The sequence below is a fragment of the Bufo gargarizans genome, chromosome 3, assembly GCF_014858855.1.
Source record: "Bufo gargarizans isolate SCDJY-AF-19 chromosome 3, ASM1485885v1, whole genome shotgun sequence".
Classification (NCBI taxonomy): Eukaryota; Metazoa; Chordata; class Amphibia; order Anura; family Bufonidae; genus Bufo; species Bufo gargarizans.
In genome coordinates, this window is record NC_058082.1 from 36,341,771 (window position 1) to 36,367,091 (window position 25,321).

Here is a 25,321-nt window from a genome sequence, read left to right on the forward strand (position 1 = left end):
GGCGCTTTTTCTTATAGTGTGCAAGCACAGCCACCGCTGTTGCATTGCAGGGTGGTTGTATAATGTGATGGAAAAATGAATCCAGCCAGTAAAGGAGGCAATATGGATAGTCACAATACATTAGTAAGTGCCTTGTGTTAACTTTCTCTACATGATAAATAACATTTTCTGAAATGAGCTAACCCATTTAAGGGCAAATGCCTTTTAAGGCTGGGGCTCCAAAGAGTTATTTTGTAGTTCCAATTTTAACCATTAGAGGATTACCTTCAGGTGTATGAAGCAGAGTAAACCCTATGTCATAGCTATTTATGGTCTAACTTTCCTGAAGATGACCATATTGAAGACACACACTCCATTACTGTATTGTCTCTATGGACAAGGTAGGTTGTATGTGCTTTAGAGATGATGGACAGAGAAATGTCATAGACTATTACAGTCTCCAGAAAGTGACAGCGTGCAGCCTGTACTGTATAGTGTTACTGTCCTGCCATCATATCGTCCTCTGGCAGTACAGAGATATTATTAAAGGCTATGTACACCTTCGGGAGCATGTTTGTTTTATAATTGCATCTTACTAATTTTGATCTAAAAATAATTTTTAATTGGTCTTTATTAAAAGTGCTGAGATACAAGGGTGAAAAATCAGTCTGCAAGCTATCACAGTCTGTTTTTTCTTAATCCCGTCATCTGACAGCTCATGTGCAGCACTTATTTGTGATCGCCTGACCTCATAAGCACTCATTTAAGCCATACTCTTATCAATTTGATTACAATTGAGCTATAATGAATGTTTATGAGGTCAGGAGATCAGAGATAAGAGCTACACATGAGCCATCAAATGACAGGCTTCAAAGAAAACAGACTGTGGCAGTTTGCAGACTGATTTTTGACCCTTGTATCAAAGAAACAGCTGAACATTTTTAGCTGCTAAATCCACAACCAAAACTCACCAATAGTTTTCCCATTGCATTTAATGTTGCAAACTCCACCTTATGCGCACAATGTAAAATAGTATAGATTATTTTTCTTCAGTAGCTTATTAAAAAAAAAAAAGTGCATCTCACTTGGAAGCAGATTTAATTGACGATTTCATAGAAGTCAGTGGGGAAACAGGGACACCTCAACCAAATACTCTTGTGAAAACTCCTCTAAAACCTCCACCAGAAAAAACCTATTTTCAGCTAGTAATCTCCTACTGATATATTTACCACTGATTTTGCCATGTGAACTTAGCCTAATAATAATAATGAGATGACTGCTGATTCTGTCCCAGTCCTTACAACAAAGCTAGCAATTGATCTGCAGAAACCAGGGATTGTTAGCTTATTTTGTCTGCTCTAGTAACTAGAGTGAGAACAGATTTTAAAAACGCGCTGATTTTCTATGCGGTTTTGGTGAGGTTTTTGCTGCAGTTTTTTTTTTAGCTTCCCATTCATTTTAATGGGAGAATCAAAGTGGATTCCGCTCCAAGATAGAGCATGTTGCTTTTTTTTCCACAATGTTTTTTCAGCGTGAAAAAAGAGAAGTTCTGCCTCCCATTAAAATGAGTAGGAGGCTTTTTAGAGGTGTGTTTTTTATTTTTTTTTGGTGCGGAAAACACGTAAAATACAGGGCTGAAAAATGTGCGAACGGGCAGGATGTTATGTATGTAGGGAATAGAAATAAAGAAATAAAAAAAATGTTTTCTACCATACACCCGAGTTTAATATTTTCTGATTATACATTCCCTTTACGATAGGAAAGTAGCACTTAAGTCTAATGCAATGTTAGTTATGTTGACAACAGATCTTTAAAAGTATAAAAATGTCTGAACCAACTTAATAGACTCAATATATAAAACACCCTTGTGCATGGTATCCTGTACTTGTTGAACCGGCACCATATTATATAATATTGTCGAATGCAAGGGCTCAGACATTGATCGATGACCACAATAGAACATGAACTATGCAATGTTCCTGTAATGTGAAGGCTGGAGCACACGTTAGGCGAGAGTTTTTATCCCTGGCTCCTTACATAATATGTTCATCCTATGATTGTGCTCCTCAGACTATAATAAGCCTGTGCTCCATAACCGATTGTTCTCACTGTGTTCTTAGATTGTCGACTATGCCTACAAGAATAACTTGGCTTCCTGGTATCCAGAACCCCAGGACAAGGATGCATTTGTGAGATCCTTGGTCTACAGCCCAGAATATGACTCCTTCACCATAGAAAACTACCAATGGCCAGAGAACGCCATGCAGATACAAGACGTCTAGCCTGCACCCTCTGTTGGTCATTGCAATGGTGCACTGTTAAACACTCCACTGGGAGGACTCAAAGAAACAAGAGCATATCACATAATCAGTAAACCATGAAAGAACCGTCACCTGGAATACAATGAATGTACAAGAAGCTTACCCTTACCAAGTCGTCACCTGATCAGCAGGTTTAATGATAATCCATTATGCCGTATAACATGTCTATAAAGTTCCACCATACCTTAAGGGGCACCAGCCTTATTCTGGGGATTTGAAGCTAGAGTCCATTAACCGTTATATGCAAATTATCACCAAATTGTCACAAACAACCGAGACCAGGGTACTAACCTTGGAGTGAACAGGATCTCCAGAATCCTAGCTGAGCCAAGTTATCCTGAAGGCTAGGTCTACATTCATTGGCCGTGCCAAAGTCACCAGACTTTGGCCATAAGGTATATGGCACATCCAATGAAAGTGAATAGGGTCCAACCTACTTGATTTCTCGGGTCACAGCGTGACTCCCTTTCGTTATTTGGGATGCAAAGCTACATAGGTGTGTCATGCCCAGAGTCGCCCTGTAACCCTAGCCTAAGCCTGTGATTTTTCTTTTTCCATACAATGTGCATTGATTGCATAGTGACTAATGACCTCTAGGAACCCCAGTGAAGCCTGGCATGCTGGTGCCATGATGCATTCAGTGCCATGCCCAACCATGGCTGGGTTGCAAATGCGAACACTTTTCATTCTAGGTATGACTGGGGATCGCAGTCATTGGACCTCCACTGATCAAACATGGATGACCCATCTATCTAATATGACATCAGTTCACTTATTGTGGGAAAACCCGCTGCACCACTGTCTAATGAGTGAACGTGCCCTTCAAAAACACTATTTCAACACATTCCTGTTCATATTCTCTATTAGGAAATATCGGGTTGTGTTATCCAATCTGCACTAGTAGATGGGGAAAAAATCAAAATGGTGGCCTGCTAGTTCATACCATCACACCCATCATCTGAGAAAAGACAATCCGATCCTTTCTGTCACCCATTCTCCCCCTCAGTTATTGAATTTATTGCGTGCATAGTGGTGTAGCCGACAAAATGTCCCCTCCCATGCATGCTATGAGACACATTTCTAACGTAGCTCTTAATATGTCTGTGGTGGTCAATAACCGCTGAAACGGGTCTCTGTGTTTCCCCACATATATAAGTGTACACTTAAAATGACAAAAAATGTGTAAAGTGAAAACCAGGCCTCTCTCATAGAAACTAAGCCGAGAGGAGCTTTGTTGCCCGTAGCAACCAATCGGATTACAGCTTTCATTCTCCCAATGCAGACTGGAGAAATGAAAGCTGCAATCTGATTGGTTGCTATTGGCAACATGGCCTGCTCTCTTCTATACATGAGGCCTAACGTTTTTAGTCACCCATTTCCCCTCAGAATTAGTGGTTTTATATATTTTTAATGGGATTACTTTAATCTGAACATGGCAGCTGTTATGAATAACTTCTTTGTGGGATAATGCAGCATTAAGATGTCTACCAACAACTACAGGCGGCCGTAGACAATAGGTGTCGGCCCATGCTTGTCACCCCCAAATACTCCATTAACCTATGCGTTTTGCTTTCTATATTGTTTCTTGAGTGGGGAGAGGATAAGTGGCTGTCAGACATATCTGGCCACCTCTTACCTTCAGGCAGGGGGGTAAAAAAAAAAAAGGCATCAAACGGGTAAAAATCCAACCTGTGGTATCCGTGATGTTTGTAGGTCCCCGTAGTCGTTAGGGTGGTTTGTGCCGATGTAAGTCTTAAGGCTATGGCCTACTTTACCCGACATTTTACCGCTACCCGTCTTCTGTACTGCAGATTAGAAGCAATGTCTTGTAAATTTTCACTTTGTGCATCATGTGATTACAGGGTCTTATGTGTCACATCAGTGTGTGGGGTGGGGGGGGGGGGGGGGGGATGTGGACATCTAAGGCCTCATGCACACGACCGTTTTTTTTTATGTCCGCAAAAACGGGGTCCGTAGGTCCGTGATCCGTGACCGTTTTTTCATCCGTGGGTCTTCCTTGATTTTTGGAGGATCCACGGACATGAAAAATGAAAAGTCAAGTTTGCCATTGAAATGATAGGAAAAAACGGACACGGATCACGGAGGCGGATGACAATCTTGTGTGCATCCGTGATTTTTCACGGACCCATTGACTTGAATGGGTCCGTGAACCGTTGGCCGTGAAAAAAATAGGACAGGTCATATTTTTTTCACGGCCAGGAAACACGGTTCACGGATGCGGCTGCCAAACGGTGCATTTTCCGTTTTTTTTTTTTTCCACGGACCCATTGAAAGTCAATGGGTCCACGAAAAAAAAAGGAAAACGGCACAACGGCCACGGATGCACACAGCGGTCGTGTGCATGAGGCCTAATGCAGAGATTCTTTTCCCCCACATCACCACTGAAATCAATGGGAACTGCGAAAAACTGTGAGCCTTGTTCCTTGGTCGCCATGAGCTCTATAGATAGGCTATTGGTGTAAAATACGTGGTGTTCGTAACCTGATGTTCGCAGAATTGTAGCGTGCGACCCCAGTCTTAAGCTCTTTATATAAATGTCAGGACTCTTAGCCCTTGTGATGGTTTCATGTCTACGCACTGACCTCCTATGTGACCGAATGTTTCTATTATACTCCGACCTCTGGGAAACTTTTATACTTGTAACTCCTTTTAAAATAAATCTGCTTCTTTTACATGGTGCAGTGTCTGTGCAGTGTCTTACAGCCGCAACGTCCCTTCAGCTCTGCTACATTTACAGCAGCTCGTTCCTCTTATATAAACTCGAAATTCCTGCTGAAAATACTTTCCAACTAGCGTTTAAATGTTATTCCCATGGACGGATTAATGCTTGAGGATATAGTATACTATACAGATCAAATTAAGGCCCCATTCACACAACAGTATAATTGGTCCGCGTCTGATCCGCATTTTTTGCGGATTGGATGTGGACCCATTCATTTCAATGGGGCTGCAAAATATGGTATCCGTATGTCCGTTCCAAAGTCTCTTAAAGATAGAACATCCTATGCCAGGGATGGTCAGCCTGCCCCCCTCCAGCTGTTGTAAAACTACAACTCCCACCATGCCCTGCTGTAGTCTGATAGCTGTAAGGAGTTGTAGTTTTGCAACAGCTGGAGCGCCACAGGCTGGGCATCCTTGTCCTATGCGGACAAGAACAGGGTTGCGATGGGTCCGCATAAAAACGTATGCAACACGGACGTCATATGGACGTGATCCGTATTTTGCGCTCCCCAAAATACATACAGTCGCGTAAATGCACCCTAATGGGACACATACATATGTATATAGGGGTCCTATATGGGGCATGCGATGCAAAGGGGTCTACTCTGCTCTTCTGCAGACCTATACCTATAGAGATAAAGAACGTTTAGGATTAGAAAAACATGGCTGCTTAACTCCGGCAACAGTGCCACAACTGTTCACAGGTTGTGTGCGGTATTGCAGCTCAGCCCTATTCACTTCAATAGAGATGTGCTGCATTACCAGACGCAGCCCATGAACAGGTGGGGCACTGTTTCTAGAAGTGTTCGTCCATTTTTTTTTTTTTAGCTAAACCACTTATTTCAATGGGTCCGCAAAATAAACGGAAGTCAATCCGTGTGCATTCAGTTTCTATATATCCGTATTTCCGTTGCCCAAAAAAAAACCAGAACCTGTCCTATTATTGTCCGCATTACGGACAAGGATAGGACTGTTCTATTAGGGGCCGGCTGTTCCGTTCCGCAAAATACGGTATGTACACGGACATCATCTGTATTTTTCGCTGATCCGTTTTGGCAGACCGCAAAATACATACGGTTGTGTGCATGAGCCCTAAAGCTGATCTTGCAGTTTAGAAAAACATGGCTGCTGCCTCCCAGCATCTGTACCACTTTTGACCATGGGTTGTGGGGGGTTATAGCAGCTCAGTCCTGTTCACTTCAGCTACAATGGCCGTTCCTTGGGGGAGGGAGCCATGTTTTTCTAATCTCATACAAACCCTCTTTGAAATATTTCTGGCACATTGTTGAATCCGTGCTGTGAAGAATCCAGCAGATAATGATGGGATATAGCCTGGACCAAGAAAGCGACTGGGGGTCAGTTACTAAGGGGCTTGCAGCAAATCCCTTCTTTCAAGTGGCCGTGCAACAATATTTAGTCACATGGCCGGTTTCATGCCGTGTTCGCAGCTGGGCAGGGGAGCGGGCATGTTGGTGTCCCAGCCTGGCAAATTTACTAACATTTACACCTGGAAACCAGGCGGAAATGTTGGCAAAGAACACCAGCTGGGGGCTGGCATTGTTTTTTTTGCCAGGTGCAAAGACTGCCATAGATGCGCCTAATTTATGACAAGGTGGCATATAAAGCCGGTCTTAGTTAATGACCCCCCGCTATGTATAAGTGGGTGTAGTGTGAGGCTATATGCCCACCGCTGGGCATTTAAAAATGTTCTAGCGCTGGCTCCACTTTAAGAGAATTTTAGTTAATTCAGTTCCATGAACTATTGTTAACACAACAGGAAACTAATTAGTCCTCTGATAATGAGGAAGCGGACAAAAAAAATTCAAACAAAAATGGCTCCTTTATTATCATCTGCACAAGACACAAGGCTGCTAATTGGATTTCACACCATTTTCCTGTGAAAGGTCTAATCTGCCATCAGTGCCGATGCAGCGCCAATTCATTGTATTGACTCCTGGTGCCACCAGAGACGGAGGTAGGACGGGTTTTTTTGTTTTTATTTCAAGTCTTGTAATAAACTCTAATGAGGCCGTGGACCCTCGTCACCGGGTGGGGCACAGCTAAAAAATCATGTTTCCTGGAGGATGCGATCAAACCATCAGCCGGGACCCAGGGATGTATCTGGACTCGCACCACACGTTGGTCTCACCGCAGTTGGACGTGCGCCTCTTACACTGGAAGCAGCGGCGGTACTTCTCGCACTGATCTAGGAGGAGCTCGCTGCCAGCCCTGGAGGGAAGGAAAGAGCAAGTTACTGCACAGAGGCAACCTGAGGGTCATGGGCCCCCGAAGAGGAATCTGTAACAGGGCCCCCACCTATCACGTGCCCTGCGGACTTCCTGGTGGCGATCCCATGAGAACACTACACTGTGGGGACCAGCTCCATTTTGACTACGGTGGGAGTTTCAGAATGGCCACCACCACCTTTGGTCCCTGAAGTTCTACATGACCTCTTTAGGCCTCATGCACACGACCATGCCGTGGTTTGCGGTCCGCAAAATACGGATGCCGCCCATGTGTGTTCCGCAATTTACGGAACCGGACGCCCACAATAGAAATGCCTATTCTTGCCAGCAAAACGGACAAGAATAGGACATGTTCAGATTTTTTTTTCTTTGCTGGGCCACGGAAGGGAGCATTGGATGCGGACAGCCCACGAACCACAAATAAATGCGGATCGGAATCGGACCCAAACAGTCGTGTGCGTGAGGCCTTAGGATGGACAATTGCTTAATTGCCCCTGATTTGCTTCAGAGTGCAGTGACAGGAGAAGCTCCCTTTCAATGGCCTAAATTGAAGCCCTAATCGTACCGTCACCCACAGCATGATCAGCAGCTGGTACACAGCATCTAAGAATTAGAAAGGCGAGAGTTCATTTTTTTAAATCCATACCTTATGCCCCCTGCCTCAGTGGTGTACTAAGCAGCTGCCTACTCTGGCTATCCCTCATCCTGGCCCAGCATTCACTTGACTTCACTTTTTTTTTTTTTTTTTTTGATGGACAGGGAACAGAAGTTGTCAAAAAATAGGACATGTTCTAATTTTGGTTGTTTGAGATCAATGGGCCCGTTTTTAATGGTTGTATAGACAAGAGTGTGCCCGTCGAATGACTGGTAAATATGGCTTCAGAGGGTAAAGTGAAAAAAAAAAAAACTCAAACACGTGGGGCCCTCGCTTTGCATCCTTGCTATTCACTGAATGCAGCAGGAACGGCGATCCCAGCTGGTCAAGTCCTGCTGCTTCCAGTCAATAGCGAGGGTCCGAGGAGTTTTTATTATTATTTATTAATATCGGGACTAGTGGGAATAGGAGGAAGGTGGGATCATTATATATGGGGGGCACAACTGGGGTCTTAAGATATGTATGGGATGCAACTGGGGGCTGTACTGGGGCACAACTTGGGGGCTATTATAACTACCGGGGGCACTAAGGGGGTCATTATCTATACTGGGGGCACAATTGGGGGGCATTATAACTACAGGGAGCACAAAGGGGTGCAATATTTATACTGGGGACAGTATGGGGAGCATAATATATATGTAGGTGCCCGGAAAATTGATGCAAAATGGCTGTTAAAAGCGGACAGACGTCCAGAAAACAGATGCACAACTGGTTGAAAAATGGTCATAAAAAACTGACCGCGTATCCGTTTTTAACTATTTGAAGAAATCCCGGCAACCGTGTCTTGCTTCCAAGTGTATTCCTTTATTTTAATGTCCTAGTTCATCCAATATGACGCGTTTCGGCACAAAGCCTTTGTCAATCAGAATACATCATCCAGACAAGCACATACTTATATAACAAAATCAGCTGAAACACAAGTGACGTCAGACGCCCGGTGACAGGCGGTGTCCGGGTCCGCACCAATCAACATCAAGGTTTAACCTTATACAAAACATAAACAGGTAAGTAAAGGATACTATGCTATCCACTGAGAAGACCAGCGGGACGATGAAGTCTATGGAAATATATATATAATATAATAACAGATCGGTGATCTGGAACATCGACACAATCCCCCCTACAGACGCGCAATCTCAATGACGATGCAAACCTCTGGGTGCATCGGGTTCGAGGTGTGAATCCAATCCGCCTCTCTACGGAACAACAGCTTCTTAATGTCTCCCCCTCTTCTTGGTCTCTTTATTTGCTCAAGCACCCGAAATCTCAGCGGTGACACTGTACGTCTACATTTATCAATATGATAGGGCGGCGGCAGCGGTACGTTTTCTGTTCTTCTAGTGGATTTCCCTATTCTCTCTCTTACAGCTTGCATTGTTTCCCCTATGTACGCCAGACCACAGGGACATTGTATCATATAGATACCATTTGTGGATTCACACGTATAAAACCGCTTCACCTTAAAGGCTTGTCCCGTGTGGGGATGGTGAAATTCTGAACCTTTTATAACGTGAGAGCATTGGAAACAATGGAGACACGAAAAGGAGCCTTTTCTCACTGTTCCAGATGTGCTTTGTCTCATTGTTTCCCTCGGGCTACCTAGATCCTCATGTATCCATTAATCCCTAAAACCGGGGTTCTTTTTATTGCAGATCAAGGGGAGGTTTCTAAATTCCTCCACACCAGGAGATGCCTTGGGTAGTATATGCCAATGCTTCTTAATCATTCCCTCAAAACCCGCATTCTACGCAGGAAATTTCTGTATAAATGTCATTCTTTGTTGTTTCCCTTTGTAATGGTAGGAGATTGTAAATCAGATTTAGCCTCATCCAGAACTGACCTGGGGTATCCCCTCAGTAAACCTGTCGCTCGTCTCTTCTAACCTGCGGTCCTGTTGTTATCTCGAATGGATTTTCTGCGGCTGTCGCATCGCAGTCGCATGTTGCAGTGTGACACCATAGACTGCCATTATAAAAATTGTTGCAGTGCGACACATGTCGTCGTGTAGACCTAGCCTTAGACCCAAATGTGTAAGGCTCCATTGCCCCTTCAGCACATCCTCTCTTTCACTGGTTACTATATCCAATGATCTAGGTTCAGCAAAATGGGCCTAAAATCAGATTTTACGGAAAAACTGTTTCAAATTGATATCAAATTGGAAACTATCAAAGTCGTTGGGGAGTCCTTTAGTTGTATTTCTGTACTTGAAATCTGTTCTCTGATCTCCGATATCGATTTTCTGAATCCTCTCAATCGTCAATAGCATCAGGTCTCTGGAGCATTTATTTATGATCTTCTCACAATCACTGCGATATTCGGTGTCTTCATGAAAAAAGGTTGGACGCAGATGTCCCCGCAAACCTCTCGGGATCCTGTTTAGTTTACAATATTCCGCTAATGTGCTGGGTCTCCTCGATTCCCTTTCCCAGCTTCTTTTTTTTATATTCACTTTGCGTGTGGGGGGTCCACAGGAGACCCCTCTTTCTTTCTTTGATCACCTGAATAATGCAAAGGCTTGACATTTTCTATTAGTTTTGATAAATAACTGGTGAGTTTCTTTGATTCTGTAGTTATAAAGGATGAGAACGGTCATCTTTCCACGGATCTATACAGGAAAAATCCGGATAGAACTAGTATCCTTTACCACACTAGTGCTCACCCCCCTTCACTTAAGAGAGCTATACCTAAGTCCCAATTTCAGCGCATCAAGCGTATAGTATTGGACCCCGGACAACAGGACCGCAGGTTAGAAGAGACGAGCGACAGGATTACTGAGAGGGGATACCCCAGGTCAATTCTGGATGAGGCTAAATCTCCTACCATTACAAAGGGAAACGACAAAGAATAACATTTATACAGAAATTTCCTGCGTAGAATGCGGGTTTTGAGGGAATGATTAAGAAGCATTGGCATATACTACCCAAGGCATCTCCTGGTGTGGAGGAATTTATAAACCTCCCCTTGATCTGCAATAAAAAGAACCCCAGTTTTAGGGATAAATGGATACATGAGGATCTAGGTAGCCCGAGGGAAACAATGAGACAAAGCACATCTGGAACAGTGAGAAAAGGCCCCTTTCCGTGCCTCCATTGTTTCCAATGCTCTCACGTTATAAAAGGTTCCGAATTTCACCATCCCCACACGGGACAAGCCTTTAAGGTGAAGGGGTTTTATACGTGTGAATCCACAAATGGTATCTATATGATACAATGTCCCTGTGGTCTGGCGTTCATAGGGGAAACAATGTAAGCTGTAAGGGAGAGAATAGGGAAACATAAATCCACTAGAAGAACAGAAAACGTACCCGTACCGCTGCCGCCGCCCTATCATATTGATAAATGTAGACGTACAGTGTCCCCGCTGAGATTTCGGGTGCTTGAGCAAATAAAGAGACCAAGAAGAGGGGGAGACATTAAGAAGCTGTTGTTCCGTAGAGAGGCGGATTGGATTCACACCTCGAACCCGATGCACCCAGAGGTTTACATAGTCGTTATGAGATTGCGCGTCTGTAGGGGGATTGTATCGATGTTCCAGATCACTGATCTGTTATTATATTATATATATATTTCCATAGACTTCATCGTCCCGCTGGTCTTCTCAGTGGATAGCATAGTATCCTTTACTTACCGGTTTATGTTTTGTATAAGGTTAAACCCTGATGCTGATTGGTGCGGACCCGGACACCGCCTGTCGCCGGGCGTCTGACGTCACTTGTGTTTCAGCTGATTTTGTTATATAAGTATGTGCTTGTCTGGATGATGTATTCTGATTGACAAAGGCTTTTGTGCCGAAACGCGTCATATTGGATGAACTAGGACATTAAAATAAAGGATTACACTTGGAAGCAAGACACGGTTGCCGGGATTTCTTCAAATATTTTATGTGGAGTTCGCTCCTTCCCGTTGCAGAGTGAACGCCGTGGTGGAGTGGCGGCTGGATTTGAATTTAGCTTTATCCGTTTTTAACAGCCGTTTTTTTGTCACTGCCTAAGGCAGACCCACGTGGCTTGCGGGTTGTCTCTGGTATTGCAGTGAAGCTACATTGAAATGAATGGGGCTGAGATTTAATACCGCATACAACCTGTGAAGAAATGTTATGTATTTGTAATCCTGCACAGCCCTTGGCTGAATATTTACACAATTATCTGGTGACCATGACCAGCGTTAGGCTACTTTCACACTGGCGTTTTGGCTTTCCGTTTGTGAGATCCATTCAGGGCTCTCACAAGCGGTCCAAAACGGATCAGTTTTGCCCTAATGCATTCTGAATTGAAAAGGATCCGCTCAGAACGCATCAGTTTGCCTTCGATCAGTCTCCATTCCGCTCTGGAGGCTGCCTGCAGCGTTTTGGTGTCCGTCTGACGAAACTGAGCCAAACGGATCCGTTCTGACACACAATGTAAGTCAATGGAGACAGATCCGTTTTCTATGGCACAATCTGGCACAATAGAAAACGGATCCGTCCTCCATTGACTTTCAATGGTGTTCAAGACGGATCAGTTTTGGCTATGTTAAAGATAATACAAACAGATCCGTTCTGAACAGATGCAGACGGTTGTATTATCTGAACGGATCCGTCTGTGCAGATCCATGACTGATCCGCACCAAATGCGAGTGTGAAAGTAGCCTTACATTCTCCATCACAAAAGGGAGAAGCTCTGATGGAGATGTCAACACAGCCTAAAGGATATATTCATACCAAAAATGTCCAGAAAAATCTATTGAGGTTGTTTCTGCAGCATATACATGGATTTCTACAAGTGACATTCAGATGGCACACAACAAATCTGTTGCATGTGAACGTATCCTTAAAGGCTATATACACCTTCGGAGGCAAATCATATTTATGATTGCATTTTACTCATTTTGGGCTAAAAATCTGTTTTTCAATTGATCTTTATTAAAAAATATTGAGCTGTTCTGTCACAAAAGGTTAACTCTTTGTCTAGCAGTGTGACGGTACTTTCACTTTGTGCCGGTCATCTCATAAACCTTATTTCTAAATTACTAAAAGGTCATAAACACTTATTTAAGCCACATTCTTATCAGTAAGATAAGGACTGGCCTACAATGAGTGTTTATCACTTCAGAGAGCAAAGATAAGGAGCCATCAGATTAGGTGGCTGACGGAAGAGAAAATTCAGATCTGTCTATTGGAGCATCTCAGCCCTGTACAGAAAAAAGGGCTCCATATTTGTAATGAAGACCAATTTAAAAAACATAGCCTTTAATGTTCCAGTGCGGTTTAGATAGTAAGAGGCAATTACACAGGAGACCCAGTCTATGGTAGTTAAAAGTACGAGGCAATGCTATGACCAGACTTACTGCATGTAGAGTTCTTCTTTATGCTCCTTCTGTCTCTTTATTTCTGAGCTCCTTGTCCAGTCTTCCTGTAAAGTCTTCTGTAATCTGTGAATCTTCCCAAACTGTACTGCTCTATCTGACAGAAACCTGCAGCAAATATGCGAAAACATCAAAAATGTAAAGGAGAAAAATACTTTTCTATATTATATTAAGCCACCCATGTACCTGACTATGGTTGCCTTCTCTGCATTATTAACAATTTTAAATTATGTAGATACACATAATACTACCTCCTTGTATCTTCCTGTAAATGATGTAGGTACAGATAGTACTGCCTCCCTGTCTCTCTCTGTAAATGATGTAGGTACAGATAGTACTGCCTCCCTGTCTCTCTCTGTAAATTATGTAGGTACAGATAGTACTGCCTCCCTGTCTCTCCCTGTAAATGACGTAGGTACAGATAGTACTGCCTCCCTGTCTCTCACTTTAAATGATATGGGTACAGATAATACTGTCTCCTTGTCTCTCCCTGTAAATTATGTAGGCACAGATAGTACTGCCTTCCTGTCTCCCTGTAAATTATGTTGGCACAGATAGTACTGCCTCCCTGTCTGTCCCTGTAAATGATGTAGGTACAGATAGTACTGCCTCCCTGTCTCTCCCTGTAAATGATGTAGGTACAGATAGTACTGCCTTCCTGTCTCCCTGTAAATTATGTTGGCACAGATAGTACTGCCTCCCTGTCTGTCCCTGTAAATGATGTAGGTACAGATAGTACTGCCTCCCTGTAAATGATGTCGGTACAGATAGTTCTGCCTCCCTGTCTCTCCCTGTAAATGATGTAGGTACAGATAGTACTGCCTCCCTATCTCTCCCTGTAAATGATGTAGGTACAGATAGTACTGCCTCCCTGTCTCTCCCTGTAAATGATGTAGGTACAGATAGTACTGCCTCCCTGTAAATTATATTGGCACAGATAGTACTGCCTTTGTGTCTCTCCCTGTAAATGATGTAGGTATAGATAGTACTGCCTCCCTGTCCCTCACTGTAAATGATGTAGGTACAGATAGTACTGCCTTCCTGTCTCACTGTAAATGATGTAGGTACAGATAGTACTGCCTCCCTGTCTCTTCCTATAAATGATGTAGGTACAGATAGTACTGCCTCCCTGTCTCTTCCTATAAATGATGTAGGTACAGATAGTACTGCCTCCCTGTCTCTCCCTGTAAATGATGTAGGTACAGATAGTACTGCCTCCCTGTCTCTTCCTGTAAATGATGTAGGTACAGATAGTACTGCCTCCCTGTCTCTCCCTGTAAATGATGTAGGTACAGATAGTACTGCCTCCCTGTCTCTCCCTGTAAATGATGTAGGTACAGATTGTACTGCCTCCCTGTCTCTTCCTGTAAATGATGTAGGTACAGATTGTACTGCCTCCCTGTCTCTCCCTGTAAATGATGTAGGTACAGACAGTGAATCCTTCTTTTTCCTGTAAGTGATTTAATAGTGAATTAAAGGGGTTCTCCAGGAATTAAAAAATAAAATACTTAAATATTATTTCATAATAAATATATTTACAAATACCTTGCATTACTTAGAATGTCTTGTTTTTTCTAGGGAGCAATCATTAGGAGAAATAAAATGTCCGCCGTCCTATCAGTACACGCAAAACCTGTCCTAATCACACAGGAGGACAAGTTACTTCACCACAATGAGCCATAGAGTCGCCTCATCCTTCTCTCTGCTCTGATTGTTATGAATTGAATCTCTGTGGGAATGGAGATGATGAGGAGACATGAGAGGAGGGCGAGGTGTGGCTAATGAGCAGCAGCACTTGTTTACAGTCTCCATTACCACAGTCTGTCCGTCCGCTCTGTATTTCATGTCTCTTCATGAACTAAATTCCCCAGAGATTCAGCTAAAGTTCTTATCTGTATTCAGGATCATAATTCCTGACAAGTAGAGGAGGAGGAGGAGGAGGAGGAGGATGGAGGAGGAGGAGGATGAGGCAGCTCTTTACCTCAGTGTTGTAAAGTAACTTGTCCTCATGTGTGATCAGGACAGGTTTTGTGTGAACCAATAGGACAGCAGCCATTTTGTTTCCCCTGATGATTGCTCTCCAGACAAAACGAGCCATTATAGCTAATGAAAAGTATTTGAGAATATATGTATTATAAAGTAATATTTAAGTATTTTCATTTTCTTAATTCCCGGAGAACCCCTTTAATGAATAGATCATTGATTCAGGTCCTTAAAGGGGTATTCCCATGTTGAACATTGGGGGCATATCGCTTATAACGGAGCCGACAAAGTGCCAGAAAGCACACTGCGCATGCGCAGCCGCCCTCCATTCATTCCTTTGAGAGAACTGAATATAGCCAAGTGCTGTCTCGGCTATTTCTGTAAGCCTCATAGAAGTGAATGTAGCAGTGGCTGCGCTTGCGCAGTGTGCTTCCCATTCATTTTAATAAGACTTCAGAAAATAGCCAAGCGCACTGGTCAGTTATTTTTGGCACTTACACAGGAATGAATGGAGGGTGGCCGTGCACGTGCGGCGCTCCTTCCGGCACTTTGCGGGCTCCAATCTAAGTATAGGTACCCCCAATGTCCAAGATAGGAATAACCCTTTTACATACAACAGAAACCCCTACTTCCAGTCCCAGTCAATGGGGCTTGTTTTTTGGGGTGGTTAAAGCGCTCTACAATCCCTGCCCTGTGCAGATTTTTACAAATATCTGTATATTTTTGTACAATTTACAACAAAAAAGGGGAACATGTATTAATGATGTCTCTCCCAAATACTGGCGTAAAAAAGTTGCAAATTACGGGCACGCCATATTGGTGGAATAATTTGCGACTTTTTATACAGGTGGCGAGGAAAAGTAGGTGGGGCTTATCAGGAGGGGGCGTGGTCACCCCTGGCCCATCACATTTACTATAATGTACATACCTACCCCAGCTCATGGCTGGCATAGATCAGAATTTCTAGCGCACAGACTGGGGGAAGACGCGGCCTGTGCCTCTTAATACATTTGGCGCATCTTACTCGAGCGGTCTTTTTACTAAGACTGGTGTATGAAATGCCAGTCTTAGTAAACCTGCCCCACAGTGTTAACCTCTTCCTGCCCATGTAACGTACAGTTCTTTTGAGCGCTGTAACATGTCCGCTTCCTTCCTCTGCTGCACCAGGTCGTTCAGTATGGTGAGGCGCTTGCGTTCTGCTGCAGCTTGCAGCTGATGTTTATACACCTCCTGCGCCCTCCTCTTCCTCTCCACCAGTTTATCACTGGTCATATCATTACAGCCAAAAACTGGTTCTGTGGCCTCCGACGCAGGTGGTAGAGCAAAACTGGGTTTTATTTTCACCTACATCAATAGGGAAGGAAGACATCTGGCAACATGACTTATATAACAACGTAGCATCATGGGAAGGTGAAGAACTGTTTAGGGAGTACAAAAAATGTATTTCAATATTCTGGCTCATACAGTTTAATTTTTGCAAAAAGTGCCTTAAAGGGGTTGTCCCACGATTAATGAAAAAAATGAAAATCGGACATCATATAGAACATGACAATCTATAACAAAGCTAGAACCAGCCCTGCACCTCACATGGATCCAGAGATCTCCTCATTAGGGTTGAGCGAAACTAAACTGCAAAGTTCGGGGACCCGGACTCAGACTTTTTCACTGAAGTTCGGTGTTCGGGTGATTTTACTATTTTCCATTATAACGGAAAATAATAGCAGTCTAAAGACAGAATGTTAAATAAAATGGCCATTGAGGGGTTAAAAATAATAAAGAAAACTCACCTCATCCACTTTATTGCGCAGCCGGTATCCGTTTCTTTCTTCTTTCTACAGGACATGCAATGACGTCACCGCGCTCACCAGAGCGCGGTGACGTCATCGCAGGTCCTGAAGAAAGAAGAGGATACCGGCTGCGCGATCAAGTGGATGAGGTGAGTTTTTTTTTAATTATTTTTAACTCCTCAATGGCCATTTTATTTAGCATTCTGTCTTAAGAATGATATTATTTTCCGTTATAACGGAAAATAATAAAGTGAAGTTCGGGTCCCTATTGACTTTAATGCGGTCCGGGTCCGGTGTCAAGTTCGGGTCCCGAACCCGCATTTTGAGCTGAAGTTGCTCCAATTGCTGTGCTAGCTTTATATCAAACTGGCAGCTCAGGGGGCGTTTCCTTTCTGCTGCAGCTCTCACCCCATCACAGCTCAGGAGGCAGTTGAAAGACTAAACTGAGCATGTGCGGCCACCTCAGTGAAATGGACAGAAAAATATGAAAAAAAATAAACTGCAGGTGGCGCTATACAAATACATTTTAGTGAATAACTCAGGGGCTATGCAAAATTTTTAATTCCATGCATTTGCAAAAGTATTCAGATCCAGGGTCTGGTTTGAAAAATGCAGAATATTTTTGGCGGGACGACCCCGTTATAGGAGATGTAAGATGAAAAGACTGTCTACTTTCTTCCAGAAACAGCACCACCACTGGGTTGTCATGTGTTGCAGATCGGCTCCACTGAAGGTAAACTGACCCTCTGGTTCAAGAAAAAAATTAAATTAAATCACATGAATTGGGGGACGAACACACACGGTGCCTGCTTTTCATCTTTTTAGTTTCAGATCTGCTAATTCTGGGCTTCCTCTTCTGCCACCTGGTGCAAACTGTGCATCGGAAGCCCAAGACACTTCCTGCTTGTCCAGCCCTGCTCTTGGATTGGCCAGCACTGATCACATGAGCAATACTGGCCAATCCTGGGGGTTAGTCTGAGAAGCGGTGCAGCCATCTTGGATGGCAGAAGAAGAGTACGGGAATCGGCGGATCTGCCTCTAAAAAGATGAGGGGGTCGCCATGTAAGTGCTCTGTCCACTCCCCAGTTAAAGGGGTTCTATGAGCTTTTAATATTGATGACCTGTTCTCAGAATAGGTCATTAATATCAGATCAGTGGGGTCCGACATCCGCCACCCCCGCCAATCAGCTGTATAAAGGGAGGGCAGTGCTGCATGCCCTCTCCCTGCTCGCCATAGACATAGCATCAGTGAGCAGGAAGAGAAATGAGAGAAAGCACGCGTGCGCGCTGCGCGCAATCCCTTCATACAGCTGATCGGCGGGGGTGCCTGGAGTCGGACCCCCGCCAATCTGACATTGATGACCTGAGGATCAATAGTAAAACCCCGGAGAATCCCTTTAGGCCTCATGCACACAACCGTATTTTGTTTCTGTGTCCGATCCATTTTTTGGGGGATAGAATGTGGACCCGTTCGTTTCAATGGGTCCGCAAAAAGCAGACAGCACACCGTATGCTGTCCGCATTATTATGTCCGTTCCGTTGCTCCGCAATAAAAATAATGCATGTCCTATTTTTTTCTAGTTTGCGGACAAGAATAGGCATTATTACAATGGATCAGCAAAAAAAACGGATGCCATACGGAACGTTATCCGTTTTTTTTTTTTGCGGATCCGCAATTTGCGGACCCCAAAACACATACGATCGTGTGCATGTAACCTCAATGTGAATTATTTTTCTTAAAGCAACCTACCACACGTAGTCCATGGAAGAGAGTGGCGCTGCTTCTGGAGTGCAGTCCTCCGAGCTCGGAGGGTCAGCAGTGTGCATGGGGGTGGGGGAGTTCAGAGGCATACCTGGGTGTCCAGGGCGTTTTTGTAGGAATGAATCTGTTCCGTTTTTGCTCTTAAAAACTTTGCCCTCTGAGCGGCCAACCTAGGAGGTAAAACATATAGATGAACGACGGGTCACTGACCCCGGGCGCTAATAGTACTGCAATATATAGTTGTAAATAGCAACAAGAAAGGAGAGATTTCACTAAACCCCCGTCCTTGGCCAAGCCAAAATAAAAAATGATTGTTTGTCAGCAGCATATCCCCCCTCCCCCATGTACACAGTACACAGGGGATGTGCTGCTGACAGTAAGCATACTGTATGAGGGATGAGCAATTGTAATAATTGGGGTTTCCCCCGTAGAGATTGTATCGGCCCTTTATACAACGCTCGTTATGACCCCTCATTGCCCCCCTTTAAAAAAAATAAAGGTTACGGGAAACATAAAGGTACCGTCCAGTTGTAGCCAACACAAAATCCAATTTTTTAATTCACACCACACAATAAGATAATGGGTTGCATCAGAAGGGGCATAGATGCCAGTGATGAGAACATAGTCCTACCACTTTACACATCACTAGTCAGACCACACATGGAGTACTGTGTACAGTTCTGGGCTCCTGTGAACAAGGCAGACATAGCAGAGCTGGAGAGGGTCCAGAGGAGGGCAACTAAAGTAATAACTGGAATAGGGCAACTACAGTACCCTGAAAGATTATCAAAATTAGGGTTATTCACGTTAGAAAAAAGACGACTGAGGGGAGATCTAATTACTATGTATAAATATATCAGGGGTCAGTACAGAGATCTATCCCATCATCTATTTATCCCCAGGACGGTGACTGTGACGAGGGGACATCCTCTGCGTCTGGAGGAAAGAAGGTTTGTACACAAACATAGAAGAGGATTCTTTACGGTAAGAGCAGTGAGACTATGGAGCTCTCTGCCTGAGGAGGTGGTGATGGTGAGTACAATAAAGGAATTCAAGAGGGGCCTGGATGTATTTCTGGAGTGTAATAATATTACAGGCTATAGCTACTGGAGAGGGGTCGCTGATCCAGGGAGTTATTCTGATTGCCTGATTGGAGTCGGGAAGGAATTTTTTTCCACTAAAATGAGGAAAATTGGCTTCTACCTCACAGTTTTTTTTTTGCCTTCCTCTGGATCAACTTGCAGGACAACAGGCTGAACTGGATGGACAGAGGGCTTTTTTCAGCCCTATAAACTATGTTACTATGTTATGTTTCGAATCCTCATCACTTTCAAGATCTCTGCCTGCTGTCAGTGAATGGCAGGTGCAGAGATAGTTATAAGAGCTTGGATGCATTCAGTGACACTAAGGGTGGCAAAGTGAGCTCCCTGCAGGGACGGGAAGCTCAGGAGCAAAATAATACCGCCCAATCGGAAGTGGCAGTCTGCAAGGGTAGTAATTGGGAAATGAATTGAACTGCTATAGGTGCTCTTTACCATGACCATATCAGCAAAACACGGATACCGGCCCGTGTGCGTCCTGCAATTTGCGGACCGCATATGGCCGCCTCTACCATAGAAAATGCCTATTCTTGACAATAGGACACGCTCTATCTTTTTTGTGAGGCCAAGGAACTGGTGCGGACCCATTCATACGCTGGTGTGAATGAGCCCTTAAAGGGGTTGTCTCATCTGGTGGTGATCGGCTGATTCAGAATCGGGCCATTCAGATGGTAGCCACTCTTACAGGACAGCTCTCAGTTTTGGCATAAGTGGAGGGATCCCCATCTATGACATCAATATTCCCTAACAGGAGTTTTTCTTTATGAGGACGTTTTATTTGGGCATTATGTGATGGTATTATGATGACTGTATGTGGCAGTATTATCTTGCCACTATATGGTGGCATTATAGAGGCTGAAATTACAAGGCAGCAAGCAGGGTGCACTACTTATCTTCTTGCCCAGGGCCCCATTTTCTATCAATCTGATTACGGATATATGAACATGAGGTTAGTCTCAAGAATTTTCCTATTATACAGTGATTTTTATTATTTTACATTTGTGGAGCTTTTCTTTCAGTCTCTTACAGCACATATACTACCATCTAGTGGCTGATTTGGGTAAAGCAATGAAAAGTTTGTTACAAAAAAATGTTGCATGCCCCGTTCTAATCGCGTACATTCACGTGTGAAGAGCATATAAATCCATCTATAATGGTAAGAAGCTATGCAAGCTCTTTTTCTTATCTTGAACACATCTTGAGTTACCTTACAGTACATTCAAGAGCTGCATTCATAATTCTGCTGGTTCCTAATAATAATATTCATAATAATAGAGCCGACATATTCCGCAGCGCTTTACTCCCTTGTGATCCATGAATAACTGTAAATCTGGGCCGATAATTTCTACTGTTGAGGGTACACGGATCAGAATAATGTTAATGGAGTGATGTGTCAACGAAAAGCATTATGAATGCAGCTCTGGAGGTGGAGAGAGGAGAAGACTTCATCTCAACATCTGCACCAGATACTTTGCATTCTCAAAGCTATCCATCACTGCATACTGCTTAAAGTCTGCATAGTCCATTTTTTTTTGATGCCCACTGGATATCTTAAGACAAGCGTAAAAAGAAATCGGCGGATCTGAAGGACGTCCAGAATGATAATTTTATCGGAAGCCGTAAGTTCTCGGGATTCTATCATGTCAAGACAAATCTGCAGGCGTAGAAGCCCCCAAAAAAGGAGAAATGGTGTGCTAACTCCTATATATCTGCTATAGATGGATGTAGCAGAGCCGATTTGGTACACTGATGATGTGTTTGTCATCTGTGGCTTTACATAGGACTGCATGATCAGAGAGTATATGAGAATCGGCTCTGCTACACTGCGCATCAATTAGATAGTGATGTAGAAAATACAAAATAACCATTACTCTTCTGCCAGCTGAACGTGTTCGAGTCGGGCCAGCAAGTCCTGGTCCTGCTTCTCCTTCACTTCTTTGCCTCTTCTGTCTGCCATCTGCTTAGTCAGCGACTGGTAGTACTGCTCTTGCTTTAGTAAAGCTGGAGGGGTCAGCGGCCTTTTCTGGAAAATGTACGATCTCTGCAAGGAGGTAAATTGATATTTTAATTGCTTCAATGGATCTAAAATAAAAAATATGAAATAACTTTACCATCTCCTTCCAGTTTCTGAAGAGTCTCCATGGACACAGACTACAAACAAACCCCGTGTAGTCTGATCCAGCATTCCTATTGTCATCCCTCTGTCCGCTAAATTTTGCTAGCCTACTAAATGTAAGTTAGTATGGGGTAGGCGACAGGTGGAAGACCGTAGGACTGCAGGATCAGACTACACTCGGTTTGTTTGTAGTCTGTTACCATGGAGACGCATGGATCTGTGTGGGAGCTGTAGGCACAAAACAGTAGGAGATGTTTAATTAAAACTATTGGCAAAGTTACTTTTATTTTAGGTGCATTGTGCAAGCACATGGTTGCATCCTGTGAAGGTATTGTCCACTCCCCTATCCTCAGGACGAGCCACGGCGGCAGTCTGGCGGCCCCCACTCCCACCGATCAGCTGTTCTGCAGTAGCTCCTGTGCCAGCATGACAAATTTTCATCCATTATGCAGTGGAAGGAGTTGGTTACTGCAGTGCAGTAGTAAAGGAGTGGACAACGCTGTTAACCCTTTCATTGCCAAGAAACATGTAATACATCATGAGTTTTTCAATGCTTTTCAATGATGCCTGGTCAATAATTTAGGCAGGGCGAAGGCCCGGATGCAAAAGCCCATGGAAACACTTGGAAGCGCTTGCATGGGCTTTTGGGTTTGTGCCTCCGCACCACAAAAGATAGGACACGCCCAAACCTTTGCCGTATCTTGTGGATCACGGACCCATTCAAGTCCGCACCGCAGTATGGAGCTCATACAAGCGGTGCCCGTGCATTGTGGACCGCTATTTGCCGTCGTGAGAATGATCCCTTAAAGTGAGCTTGTATTTTCCTCACTTATATAGCGCTGAGATATTCCGCAGAACTGTACAGACATTAGCGTCACTTCCTGTCCCCAATGGAGCTCACAATCTAAGCTCCCTACCAGTAAGTCTATAGAGTGTGAATGGATTTATTACAGCTCTTACATAGAACTCTGTGCTTCTGCCGTTCCGCCCGTTCCTGGTGGCCTCTGCCACACCCTTGTTGTATGCAGCATCTTTCTCTCTCTCTTCTCGATTCACATGAGCTTCCAACTATAGAAAAAGGTAAAGTAAACAGAGTATAATACAGGATGTAAGATCAGTACAGGATAAGTAATGTATGTACACAGTGACTTCACCAGCAGAATACTGAGTACAGCTCTGGAGTATAATACAGGATGTAACTCAGGATCAGTACAGGATAAGTAATGTAATGTATGTACACAGTGACTGCACCAGCAGAATAGTGAGTGCAGCTCTGGAGTATAATACAGGATGTAACTCAGGATCAGTACAGGATAAGTAATGTATGTACACAGTGACTGCACCAGCAGAATAGTGAGTGCAGCTCTGGAGTATAATACAGGATGTAACTCAGGATCAGTACAGGATAAGTAATGTATGTACACAGTGACTTCACCAGCAGAATAGTGAGTGCAGCTCTGGGGTATAATACAGGATGTAACTCAGGATCAGTACAGGATAAGTAATGTAATGTATGTACACAGTGACTGCACCAGCAGAATAGTGAGTGCAGCTCTGGAGTATAATACAGGATGTAATTAAGGATCAGTACAGGATAAGTAATGTATGTACACAGTGACTTCACCAGCAGAATAGTGAGTGCAGCTCTGGAGTATAATACAGGATGTAACTCAGGATCAGTACAGGATAAGTAATGTATGTACACAGTGACTCCACCAGCAGAATAGTGAGTGCAGCTCTGGAGTATAATACAGGATGTAACTCAGGATCAGTACAGGATAAGTAATGTATGTACACAGTGACTTCACCAGCAGAATAGTGAGTGCAGTTCTGGAGTATAATACAGGATGTAAGATCAGTACAGGATAAGTAATGTAATGTATGTACACAATGACTGCACCAGCAGAATAGTGAGTGCAGCACAGGAGTATGATACAGGATGTAACTCAGGATCAGTACAGGATAAGTAATGTAATGTATGCACACAGTGACTCCACCAGCAGAATAGTGAGTGCAGCTCTGGAGTATAATACAGGATGTAACTCAGGATCAGTACAGGATAAGTAATGTAATGTATGTACACAGTGACTGCACCAGCAGAATAGTGAGTGCAGCTCTGGAGTATAATACAGGATGTAATTAAGGATCAGTACAGGATAAGTAATGTAATGTATGTACACAGTGACTGCACCAGCAGAATAGTGAGTGCAGCTCTGGAGTATAATACAGGATGTAACTCAGGATCAGTACAGGATAAGTAATGTATGTACACAGTGACTCCACCAGCAGAATAGTGAGTGCAGCTCTGGAGTATAATACAGGATGTAACTCAGGATCAGTACAGGGTAAGTAATGTATGTACACAGTGACTGCACCAGCAGAATAGTGAGTGCAGCTCTGGAGGATAATACAGGATGTAACTCAGGATCAGTACAGGATAAGTAATGTATGTACACAGTGACTCCACCAGCAGAATAGTGAGTACAGCTCTGGGGTATAATACAGGATGTAACTCAGGATCAGTACAGGATCAGTAATGTAATGTGTGTACACAGTGACTGCACCAGCAGAATAGTGAGTGCAGCTCTGGAGTATGATACAGGATGTAACTCAGGATCAGTACAGGATAAGTAATGTATGTACACAGTGACTCCACCAGCAGAATAGTGAGTGCAGCTCTAGAGTATAATACAGGATGTAACTCAGGATCAGTACAGGATAAGTAATGTAATGTGTGTACACAGTGACTCCACCAGCAGAATAGTGAGTGCAGCTCTGGAGTATAATACAGGATGTAACTCAGGATCAGTACAGGATAAGTAATGTAATGTATGTACACAGTGACTCACCAGCAGAATAGTGAGTGCAGCTCTGGAGTATAATACAGGATGTAAATCAGGATCAGTATAGGATAAGTAATGTATGTACACAGTGACTGCACCAGCAGAATAGTGAGTGCAGCTCTAGAGTATAATACAGCATGTAACTCAGGATCAGTACAGGATAAGTAATGTAATGTATGCACACAGTGACTCCACCAGCAGAATAGTGAGTGCAGCTCTGGAGTATAATACAGGATGTAACTCAGGATCAGTACAGGATAAGTAATGTAATGTATGAACACAGTGACTGCACCAGCAGAATAGTGAGTGCAGCTCTGGAGTATAATACAGGATGTAACTCAGGATCAGTACAGGATAAGTAATGTAATGTATGTACACAGTGACTCCACCAGCAGAATAGTGAGTTCAGCTCTGGAGTATAATACAGGATGTAACTCAGGATCAG

General features: G+C 43.6%; 2 protein-coding genes across 3 annotated transcripts in view; one reads left to right on the top strand and one right to left on the bottom strand.

The window, feature by feature from the left end:
- ME3 (malic enzyme 3) overlaps window positions 1-2,673 on the top strand; it is a 140,202-nt gene extending 137,529 nt beyond the window's left edge. For both annotated transcript variants that reach the window (XM_044284932.1, XM_044284931.1), the window contains exon 15: window positions 2,100-2,673. In XM_044284932.1, coding sequence (XP_044140867.1) covers window positions 2,100-2,261 — 162 coding nt within the window. In that variant the 3' untranslated portion in view covers window positions 2,262-2,673. The remainder of the gene's footprint in view (window positions 1-2,099) is intronic.
- Window positions 2,674-6,891: 4,218 nt separating this feature from the next.
- CCDC81 (coiled-coil domain containing 81) overlaps window positions 6,892-25,321 on the bottom strand; it is an 88,637-nt gene continuing 70,207 nt past the window's right edge. The window contains exons 11-16 of the mRNA XM_044287098.1: window positions 22,994-23,101; window positions 21,789-21,958; window positions 18,909-18,987; window positions 16,386-16,612; window positions 13,268-13,393; window positions 6,892-7,271 (exon numbers count right to left, since the gene is read on the bottom strand). Coding sequence (XP_044143033.1) covers window positions 7,133-7,271; window positions 13,268-13,393; window positions 16,386-16,612; window positions 18,909-18,987; window positions 21,789-21,958; window positions 22,994-23,101 — 849 coding nt within the window. The 3' untranslated portion in view covers window positions 6,892-7,132. The remainder of the gene's footprint in view (window positions 7,272-13,267; window positions 13,394-16,385; window positions 16,613-18,908; window positions 18,988-21,788; window positions 21,959-22,993; window positions 23,102-25,321) is intronic.